Source organism: Myotis yumanensis, unplaced genomic scaffold, assembly GCF_028538775.1.
Source record: "Myotis yumanensis isolate MYYU_CA2020_CCGP unplaced genomic scaffold, mMyoYum1.0.hap1 SCAF_24, whole genome shotgun sequence".
NCBI classification, from domain to species: Eukaryota; Metazoa; Chordata; class Mammalia; order Chiroptera; family Vespertilionidae; genus Myotis; species Myotis yumanensis.
The window spans coordinates 2,865,290-2,878,742 of record NW_027223775.1 but is presented as its reverse complement, the minus strand read 5'-3'; the positions used below and the strand labels follow the sequence as shown (position 1 = coordinate 2,878,742).

The 13,453-nt window shown below is 44.9% G+C and overlaps 1 protein-coding gene across 1 annotated transcript; it reads right to left on the bottom strand.

Moving 5' to 3' along the window:
• Nucleotides 1-6,729: 6,729 nt before the first annotated feature.
• Nucleotides 6,730-8,387, bottom strand: LOC139000660 (testis-specific Y-encoded protein 4-like). The gene is made up of 5 exons (XM_070402796.1): nt 8,037-8,387; nt 7,248-7,359; nt 7,048-7,157; nt 6,834-6,911; nt 6,730-6,762 (listed from the first exon to the last, which is right to left on the bottom strand). Exons 1-5 carry the CDS (start codon nt 8,385-8,387, stop codon nt 6,730-6,732), a joined length of 684 nt encoding a protein of 227 aa, XP_070258897.1.
• Between the last annotated feature and the right edge of the window lie 5,066 nt (nt 8,388-13,453).

The following is a 13,453-nucleotide window of genomic DNA, read 5'->3' as shown; positions in this document are numbered from 1 at the left end:
TTGCTGGATAGAGTATTCTTGGATTCAGTCCTTTGCTTTGCATCACTTTGTAGATTTCCGTCCATTCTTTTCTGGCCTGATGTGTTTCTGTTGAGAAATCATTTGATAATCTAATGGGAGATCCCTTGTATGTTACTTTCCGTTTCTCTCTTGCAGCCTGTAAGATTCTCTCTTTATCCTGAACATTTGCCATGGTAATTATGATGTGTCTTGGTGTGGGTCTTTTCGGGTTCACCTTGTTTGGGACTCTCTGGGCTTGTGTGACTTTTTTCTTCCCCACCTCAGGGAAGTTTTCTGATATTATTTCTTCGAATAGGTTTTCTAATCCATGTTCATCTTTCTGTTGTTCTGGCACCCCTATTATTCGTATGTTGTTTCGTTTCATGTTGTCCCAAAGGTCCCTTAGGCTCTCCTCCTGTCTTTTAATTTTTTTCTCCATTTGCCGTACAGTTTGAGTGTGTTTTGCTTCCTTGTCTTCTAATTCACTAATTCGGTCCTCCGCTTCTCCCAGTCTACTGTTGATACTTTCAATGGAGTTTTTTATTGAAGCTATGTCACTCTTCATTTCTTCTTGGGACTTACTTAAGTTGTTGATTTTTTCATCTGTTTCTTCTAGCTTCTTGCATAAGTAGTTGAGTTTTTCATCTGTTTCTTCTTGCTTCTTGAACATCTGGTGCATGTACTCTAGGAACCTTATTCTGAATTCTTTTTCCGTCATGTTGCATATCTCTGTCTCACTTAGCTGCTTTTCTGGCGAGTCCTCCTTTTCTTTCCTTTGGGGGTTTCTTTGCCTACCCATGTTTGATCTCGCTGACATATGTAGATGTTGAGATGTTCAGTGGCTGCTCCCTGGGTGGCAGGAGCTCCTTGGGTTGTGGTTGCTGCTCAGACGGTTGCGGTAGCAGCTGCTTTCCAGTTGGCAGCAGCTCCTCTGGTGGGTGTTGTTCACAGCTGTGTTGGCTCTTCTGGCTGGTTGGGGGAGGCTTCACGTACAGCTGCTGTTCCACAGACAGAGGGTGTGGTGATCAGGAGGCTGTGGTGATCAGGAGGTTGTGGTGATCAGGGGGCTGCTGTTGCTTGGATCTGCTGCGTTGATTTAAAGGCACAAAATACAACAGAGCAAGGCACAACGTACCAGGCACTGAACACAAGTATATTCACAATATTAATAACCCCAAATAAAGGTGACCACCCGAATTAAGAGAATTAGGGGATAAGGGAGAAAGAAGAGAAGAAGATAAAAGAGAGAACAGAAAAGAAAAATAAGAAAAAAACAAACAAAAAAGGAGTGCAAAAATAGAATTGGGAAAAAAAGAGGGGGGAAAAAAAGAGAGCGAAAAAAGAGAATGAAGTAGAAGCGGGGAAGAGACTATTGGTATGAGGAGCAAACTCCAATAGAACTGCCACTAATCTCAACAAATTCCAGCAACAGATCCCTGGAGATGAATGCAAACTACAAACCACCAATAATATCCAGAGGGGTAAGGGAAAACAGAAGCACAAAAATAACCGGCGTGGGGTGGGGGAGGGAAGGGAAAAACCAGCAGGAAAAAAAAAAGAAAAAGAAAAAGAAAAAGAAAAAGAAAAACAACCTCACAACCAGTCCTAAAAAAGAAGAAAAAACACAAAACAAAACAAACAAGCAAATAAAATAAAAAAAAAAAAAAAAAAAGCCCAATATATTCAACAATCAAAAAAACAATAGAAAGATAAGAGAGAAAAAAATGTTTGGAAAGTGAAGAAGGATAAAGAATAGGTGTATAAGGATTTAGAGCAGTAGATTGGAAATAGGATATATAAGTAGGGTGGAATTAGACAGGGGGTAAAAAGAGGGAATTGGGAAAGTCTGGAGCAGGAATAGGGTAAGAGAAAAAGGACACCAAAAGGGGAAAAGTAAAGAAGAGGGTTTTAGCAAAGAGGTGAAATTGAGATAGGGAAAATTAATGCTAAAGGAACGATGAAAATAGAATGGAGAACACTAATCCCCCCAAAAAATAAAGAGAAAATAAAATGGCACTTTAAAAAATGGTAAAATGGTAGCAGTAATAATACTGGTTAAAAATAAAAATGTGGTAGTTGAAAGGGTAAAATCAGGTGATGAAAAAGGAAGAAAAAGAGAAAAAAAATTGGTTTCTTAGTAAAAAGGTGAAAAAATTAAAAAGAAAAAGAAAAAGAAAAAATTTGCAGTAGTGATGGTCTTTTGGTTCTTCTACTCTTCAGCCTGGTTCGCCTTAGTCCTGCCAGGTATTTAGGAGAGTGTTGAATTTGCCTGCATTACACTGTTCCTCCGTGTTGTAAATCACAGTCCTGATTTTAAAGCAGGCCGTATTTGTGATCCAGTCTGCCTTAATTTGTATTTCCCTAAGAGTCAGTTTGTGGCTCAGCCTCTGGGTGGCAGTGTTTTTGGGTTGGCCTCTGAGGCTATACAGCTTCTCTATCCTTTTTTAATCCTTACCCTGCTCTGTGTTGTTGGTGGGACTGAAAATCCCTCTATAGGCCAGACCCTGGTAACTCCCAGGGACTAATCAGCTTGTTTTAATCCTTTATCTCATACAGGGTGGAATCTGGGTGTGGCTGTGCTCCTTGCCTGGGGGGCTGGGGGGAGGAATTCCACCCTCTGGAGGAATGGCTGCCCCAGTCCTGGGCCCAGGGGGGTCTCAGCACTCAATTCGCTGCCACCTCCTCCGGCTCCCCCTCTTTCCTCAGCCTCTCCCCAGATTCCCCTCGTCTGCACCTTCACCCTCTCTTCAGCACAGGTGAGTGTCTGTATCCGAACTGTCCTATGAGCAGGGTTCAGTGAAAACAAAGAAACAGACAAACGCCGGCCGGCCGCGGAAACGCTCCTCTCTTACCGGTCTGGGAAATGCTCCTCTCTTACCAGCACTCTTATTTATCTTCTATAGGTGAAACTTTGTAGCCTTGAGCAGAGCCTACAGCCAGCCAGGGCAGATGGTAAGCTTGGCTTACTCCATCGCCAGGGGCAACCCAAGCCTCCTGCTCATTCCAGCTCTGTGGCCGCTGACATCTTTGTGAAAGAGCGATGGCTAATTTGCATTTTTATTGGATAGGCTATATAGATATACCCAAGTGCACAACAAGAGCACAGGGCTTTTCCTCTCTCCAAAATGTTTTTGAAAGTACACAATGAAATGTTCTTAGGTAAGTGAGAAAGTTGATTTTGAAATTGAATGGGCATAAGTGGGCATATTCTGGACTTCCGGGAACTATTGAAAGTGTTTTAACCGAGATGCTAATAATTCAATACTTGCATAATGAAGGAATTATTAGTTCATAGGTGAAAGTGCATGGAGAGTGGGTGTAGCAGGTTGATTAAGAAGCTTTTAGTAAGTCGACAAGAGATTGGGAGAAAGACAGTGCAAAGTAGAGAAAGAGAAAAGTTGACAAATGCTTGTCAATATATAGGGAGGAACTGATAAATATGTATGTGGACATCATGGAAATTGCTTGCACTTTGTTCAGAAGTGGACAGGTTTTTCCCACCTATGGTAATTTAAGAAATTAAGGAAGATGTACAGGGAGGACAAGATGGCAAAAGATAATTCATTCCAGAATAACATTCTATAGTGCATTTAACCTTGAGCCTATTGGAGTCTTAGAGGAAACGTAAACATTTTCATTGAAAGAGGAAATAAAGTGGTGCTTTGAATAGTTGCTTTTTCCTTAAAACATTGATCTCCATTGTGATATCCTCATGTGAGTATTTGTCATTTACAGAACCGCTGTCACGTGTGAGAGAGAATTATGCAGGCATTCCTTGCAAAGAGCCAATCCCTTCCAGGAGAAAGTGCCATATGTCTCCAAGAGATGATGACAGTACTACTACTTATAGGTAACCGGCAACAAAACGTAAGGACACCTAATGTATACTAGGCACTGTTGTTGGTGAGGTGAAACTCTTCTATCATAACACTAAATATTTACCATTGACCAACTAAGTAGCATGCAGTATATTCAGAGTCTTAATTTCCATTATTTTCAACAACAGCCAGACCTTGTCACTTTTCTGTTCCTTGTGCACAGCATTCCAGTTGTTCTAAATCCCCGACATTCCCTGATATTTTCCTCTTCAAACATCGGAACCTACTTAGGAATAAAGTATCTCATTTTGGTTGATTGGCACTTCCCTGATGACCCATCTTTTCATGAGCTTGTTAGCTGTTTGTGTCTTCTTTGGAGAAATGTCTCTTGAAGCCTTCTGCCCATTTGCATTTTGCTATCTGTGTAGTCAGAGTGTGTCCCTATTCTGTATCTTAGAAGGTGATTTCAAAATACTTCTGCTTCATTTCCTTCAGTTATTCCGGCAGAGATGATCCAGGTTCCCGGGTCAGGAAGCAGTATGGCCCACCATCTAGGGAGATGCACACCGTGACCATGGCCTTTCAGGTCCTGGAGATGAGCACTCCTGTAGGAGACACAGGTGTTTAAAAGCCTTCTCTCTTTTTATCCAGTAGCACACTGAAGTTGTTAACTTGGACATAGTTAATACTGTGTTTTTTAACGTAGTGATCGTGATGGCTGTGGCAGCAGTCCTGGTAGATGTTATTCTGAATATCGAACTGGAGGCTCTTACAGAGGTTCATATGAGAGCTATGGTAAGTGTCCAGATAGACTGTATGTAAGTGACAGGATTGTATTTAAAGGCCACCTTGTGATTTACTCTACTTTTACTTCCATTTGCCACGTGGAGGACTCTATGAACTATGGGTTTTGTATTATCTTGGAGGTCTTGTTTTCTTTCCTTAGTAGCTCATGTGGAACAGTACAATTCTTTCAGGGGTGAAGGTCACACTCATTTATTGTCTCTATTAAAGAAACAAAGTACAACTTTTCCTTTTTCTTTTATTTTTCTCACCTCAGGATATATATCATTGATCTCAGGAGAGTGGTACGGAGGGAGTTGGGCTGAGAGAGCTCTACATCAATGTGAGAGAGATACTTTGTTTGGTTTCTTCATGTACAATCCCCATCCAGGGACAGGAAGGGACCCTGAAAACCAGGGTCATGCCCTTGACCTGGAATCAAACCCGGTATCCTTCAGTGCAAAGGCTGGTGCTCAACACACTTAGGCACACCAGCCAGGGGGTTATTTTAACTTTTTTCTTTTTTACAGAAGGAGAATTTTACAGTCTGAAGCATAGAAATAATATGAGGGTCAGAATTTTAGCCTGTTTCCAGAAAATGTGCCTTCACAAATGTTCATAATCCATTATTTCTGTCACAACATTATTCTTCAGCTGTATTTTAGATAAATGTAAGCTCCCTTGCCAGCCTCAGAATTACTGACATATTTTTAGCACAGGTGTATAAAAGCATAGGTTTCCAACTATTTAAGACTTTACTAGGGTCATGTCATACTGACTTAAAATTATTTGTTAAAATGTTAAAGTATTGTTATTTGGTCACTGACTTTACAGGAGGCTCATGTGGAGCATCACCAACATGAGGGCCCCTCTGACTTATGGTGGAAGGAATCCCTGTGATGATTATTACAGCCGCAGACGAGATGGATATGATGGAGGGGGCATAGCAATTACTGCAACAGCTGATGGGACTCCTCTGTAAGAGGTCCTTAGCATGATGTTGGTGGCGATTATAGGATTCATCATCTACACAAGAGAGTGAATCCTGCAGTACAGTAGCTAAACTATTGGGGTCCTCTGGAGGAGTCATAGGGGAAGCCCCTGTGACAAAGCAAGTATACACAGAAATAAAAAAGATAATGCTAAGTTATGGTTTACATTTAATTTGTAAAGAAATTGTCTTCTGTTATTGAAGCATGACTAAAAGCAAACGGTGGGATTGAGGAAGAAGCAAGAATTATTGTTCCCTTTATGAAATTTCAGGCTAGAATGCAAAATTTGAATTATTAAAGTTTTTATCATAAGTGTTCATTTAATTACAATATACTTAAATATTTAATTTGAACATTTGTAGTGTTAAAATTTTCAGAACAAAGTTTCCCACAAAATCAAATTTGTCTGATTTTACTGCAAACATACAAATCAATGTGTTTGGATGGTGAGTTATATTCATGGCCCTGCATCATCCAATGTGTCCATGACCATAAGTACATAGAGACTTTGAAGTGAACTGCATACAAAATGAATCAGTGTGTTACTACTTCATGGCATGCTGCCCTGTTTTCCAGTTAGGGAGGGTAAATATATTAGGTATTCTCCTTGCAAAACCTAAGTAAATAAAAAGATTGAGGAACCTCCACCAAGGATGCAAAGCCATTGTTCACCTCAGTGTGGCAACTGGGGTCCCAAAGGATTCCACCAGCTCTGTGGCCCACACGTTGCACCCTACGATACTGATAAGGAGCAGGCCTATACCACTGGACCAAGGAGGAAGAGGAGACCTTAGGGAAATAGGAGATTAGCTGGCCAGCAATAGAGCAACATGGTGTGGCAGCACAGCAGCCTAGGCCTTGGCATGAGGAAGATTCGCAGACACCTATGAAAAGCAGTACAGGAAGAACATGTCATGCCAGCCCCTATTGAGGGGCAGGTGGCAAGGCCTGAAGGTGCTTGGGCGGCCTAGAGGGAGAGTTCAGAGGAGTGGCTCAAGGAATCTGCTTTGACTGAGTGACAGTGGACATGCACACTACCTCCCCCTGCCTAACCCCCTCTGCCTTTACTGGAATTGCACTGCCCTTGTTGTGCTGGTGGTTCCTGTCTCATGCCCACACCATGAGGACCTGGTGTCTCAGGCTATATCCCTCCCAGCATCCAGGTGTCCCTGTGAGAGAAAAGGAATGGCCCAGGAAACTGGCAGCACACCGGGGGAGAGCCCAAGCAGTCCCTCCTCACCTGTCCTGTCCACTCACTGGGGGCAATGGTCCTCGCATAGTACTTGAGGGAATGGAGCCACAGGTCCTTGCTGATGATCTGGTAGGGCAAACAGACCTGGGTCAGGAGACCACAGGGACCCGAATAGAAACCCAAGCAGCAGGCGGACATAGGAGGCTGTATGCTGGCATGGCCAGTGACATCCCATCTCAGCAATCCTGCCAGATCCTGCCACCCTGTGGTCAGAAAACCAGTAGAAGAAGCTGGGGCTGCTGTCCTGGTGCCCCTGGCTGTAGGCTTCTCGTTCACAATGCTGGTACGGGGGTGGCAAGGGACAGCCTGTATCTTGCAGGAGAGGGGTATGTGAAGCTGGGCACAGCACCTTCCCACCCTGCCCACCACCAGCTGCAGCCCATGCAGGGAGCCTCCTCTTACCTGTGAGGGTGATGAGATACTCCTTCACAATCACATGGTTGCGGAAGTAGGGGTTGCTGCAGAAGTACAGGCTCATGGTGTTGCAACCCCAGGTCTGCCTGACTTCCCTCACCTGCAGAAGAAAAGTGGACACAGGGAGTGAAGTTGCAACCCAGGGCTCCGCCTGTAGCTGTTTCAGGGACAGGCCATTTCCCCACATCCCCTCCACCACTCTGTGGAGCAGGAGGCCTGACCTTCAAATCGATCATGTGGCTGAGCATATTGTCATCTTGGACTCTGGACAAGGCCGACAACTCTGGGTGGTTGACCATCTGCTATGGGTCAAGGAGCCTGCACCCTGGGAGCTGGGCATGGACCAGCTAGAAAGTACAGCCTGGCCTGGCCTCTCCTTCCTTTAGGCCACTCTTTCTCCATGAAAGGCAGAAAGGGGCACAGCACCACTCTGTTTCCTGACAGACCCTGATACCCACCAGATTGTTTTGTGCTGAGGGCTTGACAGACTACACATCACACATTCCTGCTTCTGACTGACGAATTGGAAATACAGACAGCCTGGAGGGTAGCGTTAGTTAGTCCCAGAAGAGCCCCTGCAACACAGCGCTCTCTGTGGGCATCAGCCCCTGCTGTATGGGTGCCTCTGTGTTGGAGCTCTGCCCCTGGACCCTCCGTTACCGCTTCTATGGGGCCTGTATAAGACAGAGGGTGTCTCCAGGATTCTGGGCCAGACTGGGGCACACTGCCCCGACCTTGTCCTCAATGTTCTTTTCTATGGGAACCATCCCTGCTTACACCATTCTCCTGCACTGTCCCATGCTCCTTGTGATCCTGCTCCTCTACCCTCAAGGATACAGCTGTGAGCCAGAACCCAGGGATGCGCCCGATATTGAGGCTTCTCAGTTCGAAATAGGGCTTGAGCCTCTGCCGAGTCCTGCACCTGAGCCGAGAGAAGGCCCTGCTGGCTTCCTCGTTCATGAGCTCCATCTCCAAAGGAAGGGCCTGGAGCACCTCCAGAGGTGAGCTGATTAACTTGGCTTTGGGCCCTGACTGGGCCTGCTCCTGCTGCACTGGTTCCTCTTCTTCTGGATTTGATTTGGCCTCTGACTGAGGATCCACCTCTTTCACCTTTTCCACTGCCTCCATGGTGCCCTCCCCCACCTGCTGCAAGACAAAATGTCCCCCTGCAATTAATTGCTCCTCTATCCACCCTTCCTCCTGGTGGTCACTCCCTTGCAGATCCCCAGTCACTTGTGCCTCCAGCCTCAGCTCTTCACTCACCACCTCCTCCTCCCTCCCCACCTGCAGATCTGGGAAAACCTCCACCCGCCCTTAGTGGCCTGCCATGGCACCACCTGCAGAAGGCCCTCTGTCCACAGGACAAAGTGAGCCTGTGCCTGCAACTCCTCCCCCAGGCCCTCCTTGTCTTCCCTTTCCTCCTCACTCTGGGTTCCCTGCTGCACCTCACTCTCCTCTCCCTCCACACACTGCTCTGCAGCCACCCAGTCCTCCCCTGCCCCCCACTCAAGATCTAGCCAAACTTCCTGGCCTGTGTCCAACCTCAGTTCCAGGGTCTCAGCCTCCCCCACCTTCATGAAGTCCTCCTGCTCCAGCCCCAAAGCTGCCCTCTGAACCGCCTGTGCCCTTGAGTCCTGGGTATCAACACTTTCCTGGACTGAGATGAAGCTTAAAGCCTCCTGGGCCATTCCTCCTGCCCTGTCTTTCCTGGTGCAAAGGCCCTGGGGTGCACTGTGAATCCTCAGGCGCCCTTCAGTTGAAGGCCCCCTAGTGGAACTGAAAGGAAACACGCTGCCCTCAGGAGCCCCTCTGTCTCCCAAATTGGTGCTTTAGAAGATAGGGCAGAGACACCCAGAGAACAACACAATCTGAATAGCAATTGGGGAAAAATTAGAAACCAGGAGGAGAGCCTAAGGGAGCTTTGCTACATCATGAATGAAAGTAATTTATGTAGAATAGGTGTGTCAGGAGAACAAGAAGAGGAACAAGGATTAGGAAACCTATTAGAAGAATCAATGACAGAAAACTTCCCTGACCTGGGGAAGAAAAAGTCACATAAGCACAGAGAGTCTCAAACAAGATGAATACACATTGTAATTACAATGGCAAATGGTAACAGCACAAACAGAATCTTAAGGCTGCAAGACAGAATCAGAGAGTTACCTGCAAAGGATCTCCCATTAGATTATCAAATGATTTCTCAATATAAACACATGGAGCTACAAGTGAACGGGAAGAAGTGTACAAATTGGTTCAAAGGAGGGAGCTGACTCCAAGATTTCTCTATCCAGCCAGGCTCTCATTTAACATTGGAGGAGATTTCAGGAGCTTCACAGACAAAGCAAATGAACAAACAAAAAGGCTGAGGGAGTTTATTACTAAGACGAGCGTAACGCAAGAAATGTTAAAGGGTCTGTCATAAAATGAAGAAATAGAAGGGTAAGAAAGACCATAAGGAGAAAGAACAAAAATGGCTAAAACAAGTACCTATCACTAATTATCTTAAAAATAAATGGACTAAATGCTCCATTCAAAAGACATTCAGTGCCTGAAATGAGAAGAAAACGTGACCCATATATATGCTGTCTACAAGAGACCCACCTCAGTACAAGGGACTCATACAGACTGAAAGTGGACAGCTGGAAAAAATGTTTTTAGGAACAGGGAAATGAAAAAATAACCTGGGCGAACAAAACTTATATCAGAAAAAATAAACCTCAAAGTGGAGGCCATCAAAGGAGAAAAGAAGACCATATCATATTACTAATGGGGTCAAGATTACAAGGGAATAAAACTCTGGTAAACATATATGCATCCATTGCAGAAGCGTGAAATACTAAAAACAGAAAAAAACAACTGGAATATATCAAGGGAGAGATCGGCAGCAATAAAATCATAGTAGGGGACCTTAATACCTCATTGACAACACTGGATAAATCCTCTAGGCAAAAAAAAACGAATCAGGAAAGAGACAACAATCCTACGCACCTCACTAGATCGGACAGAATTAAGCGACATCTTCAGAACATTTCACCCCAAAGATACAGAATATACATTCTACTTAAGTGTACATAGGACCTTTTCAAATATAGACCACTTGAGACACAAGCAAACTCTCTTCAAATTTAACAAGGTGGAAGTCATATCAAGCACCCTCTCAGATCACAATGTCATGCTCCTATATAATGAAGAGCTAATATGCAAATTAATCTTCACATCATCTCCAGATGGCTGCCTATGACCAGACTGGTAGGGGGTTAGTGAGGGACAACCAAATAAGTGAACAGCAAGTTGTGTGGGAGAATATGCTGGTGGGAGGCAGGGTGTGGGGCAGCCAGGCAGACAAGGGGGACAGTAGGGGCCAACCAGCACAGCAGAGGAGCAGTTGGGGGCGACCAGGCCAGCTGGGGTTGGGGCAATAAGAGGTGACCAGTCCAGCAGCAGGACAGTTAGAAGTGACCAGTGTGGCAAGGCGGGGTGCAGTTGGGGCAACCAGGCTGGCAGGGGGTTTTGGGGATGATTAGGCCATTGGGTGCAGTGAAGGGCGACTAGGTTAGCGGAGGGGCAGTTGGTGGTGACCAGGCCAGCAGGTGGGGCATTTAGGAGTGATTAGGCCAGCACGCAGAGGCAGTGAGTGTCGAACAGGCTGACAGGGTGTGGGGGGGAGTTAGGGGTGACCAGACAGGCAGGCAGGTGAGCAATTAGGAGAAAGTGGTCCCGGATTGGAGAGGGTGTAGGTGGTCTGAGGGAACCCCCGCCCTCCTCCCCACACACATATGTAAACATTCACACTCATAGGACAGGGCCATGGCTTCTGTTGAGCAGTGCCTCCATCTTGAAGAGGTCAGCTGTCTTCTGACTGACCATGGCATGTCTATGTGAGTGAGCGCCCAAGCCAAGGGAGTTGAGAGCTCATGTCAGGCCCCTGCACTCCTGTAGTGTACAAGTTCCCTATTTTCTGGCCAAATTACAAGACTTCTCATCAGAAGTCTGTCATTCTTCCCTCCTCCTCCCAAAAACACCCTGAAAGAAGGGAACAACATCCCAAGGCCTTCTAAGGCCTGGTGTCTCTTCTTCTGTAGCCCTGCCTCTTTCCAAGCAGGCTCAAATGCAGGAGATGCTGCTTCCACAGCCTCTTGTGAGGTCTTTGCCCAATACTATTACAGTTCCCTGCTACCTACAACACAAAGACAGCAACACCTTTCCAGCTTCTTTCTGGTTCTTTAAAGTCTTTGGTGTTCTCACTAAGACTATTGTTTCAATACGTCCTTGAAGCGCTCATTAAGATCTATGAGCAAACTTATAACCATTGTCTTGAACTCTGTATGCAGTAGTTGGCTTGCTGGCATATCATTCCTTTGTCTCTGCATCTTGGGTGCTTCCCTGGTTTGTTTCTATGTACTAGGTAGATTTTCTGTGTCTCCTGACTAGGTAGAGTGTCCTTGTGTCATTGCTGTTCTATAGGGCCTAGTGGCTCAGCCTGCCCAGTCACCTGAGCTAGGACTTCCAGGTGTACCTGTGTGGCCTGTGTGTTCAGTCTTGCTGTAGTTGAGCCTTGATTGCTGTTGGCATCCCTGGGTGGAACTGACCTGCAAGCCAATTTGCTGTGAGGACCAGCTGAACCACAGCGGGAGAGGTGCTGTGCATGAGACCCTCCTATAGAGCAGGGCTTGCTTCAGTGGGGCTTTCAAGCTCACTGAGTCTGCCCCTGGAGTGTGTCGCTTGTGGGTGTATAGAGCTGTAAGCTGATAGGTTTTGAAGCTGTCCAGAAGGTGCACTGTCTCTGGGGCCTCCCAGGAGGGGCAAAGTCAGTCACAGCTTAGGGACACCCGGCAGGAGCTGGGGGCTGTCTGGAGATGGCTGCTATTTGTATTGGGCTTGGAAATGCCCAGGAGAGACGCAGCATGAAGCAATGCAGACTGCTGCTAGTGCTGGATCTTGGGTTGTTTTTAACATTTTTTTCTGAACCAGCTGCTGCTTGTTTGATAGGTGTTAGAGAAGTCTGAAGCCTGAGCCAGGCCAGGCCATACATATGGAAAAGCTGCTACAAACAGCGTGTCTGGAGCTGCCAGTTAGATGGGGTGGGGTCTCAGGAAACCACTAAGGTGGAGGAAAAAGTGTGGGCCATATATGTTGATTATATGATGAGAGATTACATGCATTGCTTTCTCTTACTTCATTTTTGTGTTGTCAGCTTTTATTTATTTTAAAGTGTGCCCAGGTGGTCTACAAGTGTGTACTAGTTTGGAAATAAAGTATTGAATCATCTGTTCAGAGTGATTGGTTATTTTACTTATAGTCTGTATTATTTTTATTATATCTCCGGTTAAAATGTTAAAAGTAAAAATTCGCAGTTTGAATTGCATGTCTTTGCTTACAGTTTTAAATGATTTCATCTTTTCTATTATGAAATAGAATCCTAACCTAATCTATACTATGTTTACATCACTCAGCTATTTTTACTTAAATGGGTCCATGACTACAACATTTTAAAATATAGTATTTTCAGTATCGTACGTGCTTAAATTCCCTGATGTCCCAAAGTCAAATTGGCTGTGTAAACATAACTCATGGGATAGTAACTGATCCACATAAACAACTTTAGTAAGGAAATATGGTATTACTTTTGTAAACAAATCCCAATAAGATTTCTGCCACACAGGGGCCCTGACACAGAATGACAGCCATAAGAGCCATTCACATATTCTGGGTCTAAAATATTTCCTAGAGATCTATGCACCTCTGCCTCATTCCCAACATTTAAGATTTAGCTAATACCCCTTGGTTCCCTTGACTTTTTATGAATAAAAGCGTTTTCTAGTGCCCCAACTAATTCTGCCTAAATTACCACCCTTATTTTCCTTCTCAACATTCCTGTGCATAATAGTACTTGCTTTCTTTACCCAGAATACCTGTTATCTTTACCTCAAAACTCATTGCTCAATAAAATAGGGGGTTTTTCTTATTCAGAACAATTACTCGGCACTCAGAAGGAACACGTGTAAATATCTGTTGAAAGAAGAAATTGAGGAATAATGTCTACACAAACTACATTTTGTTGTGCTTAGAAAGTAGCAAAAAAGGGAATGGCCATCAATTATTCTTCATAAGTCAAATAAATGGACCTATGAACTCAACAAAAATTATGAGCCAAATCTAATCATTAGCTACTACAAAACCCTAAATATGAAGGT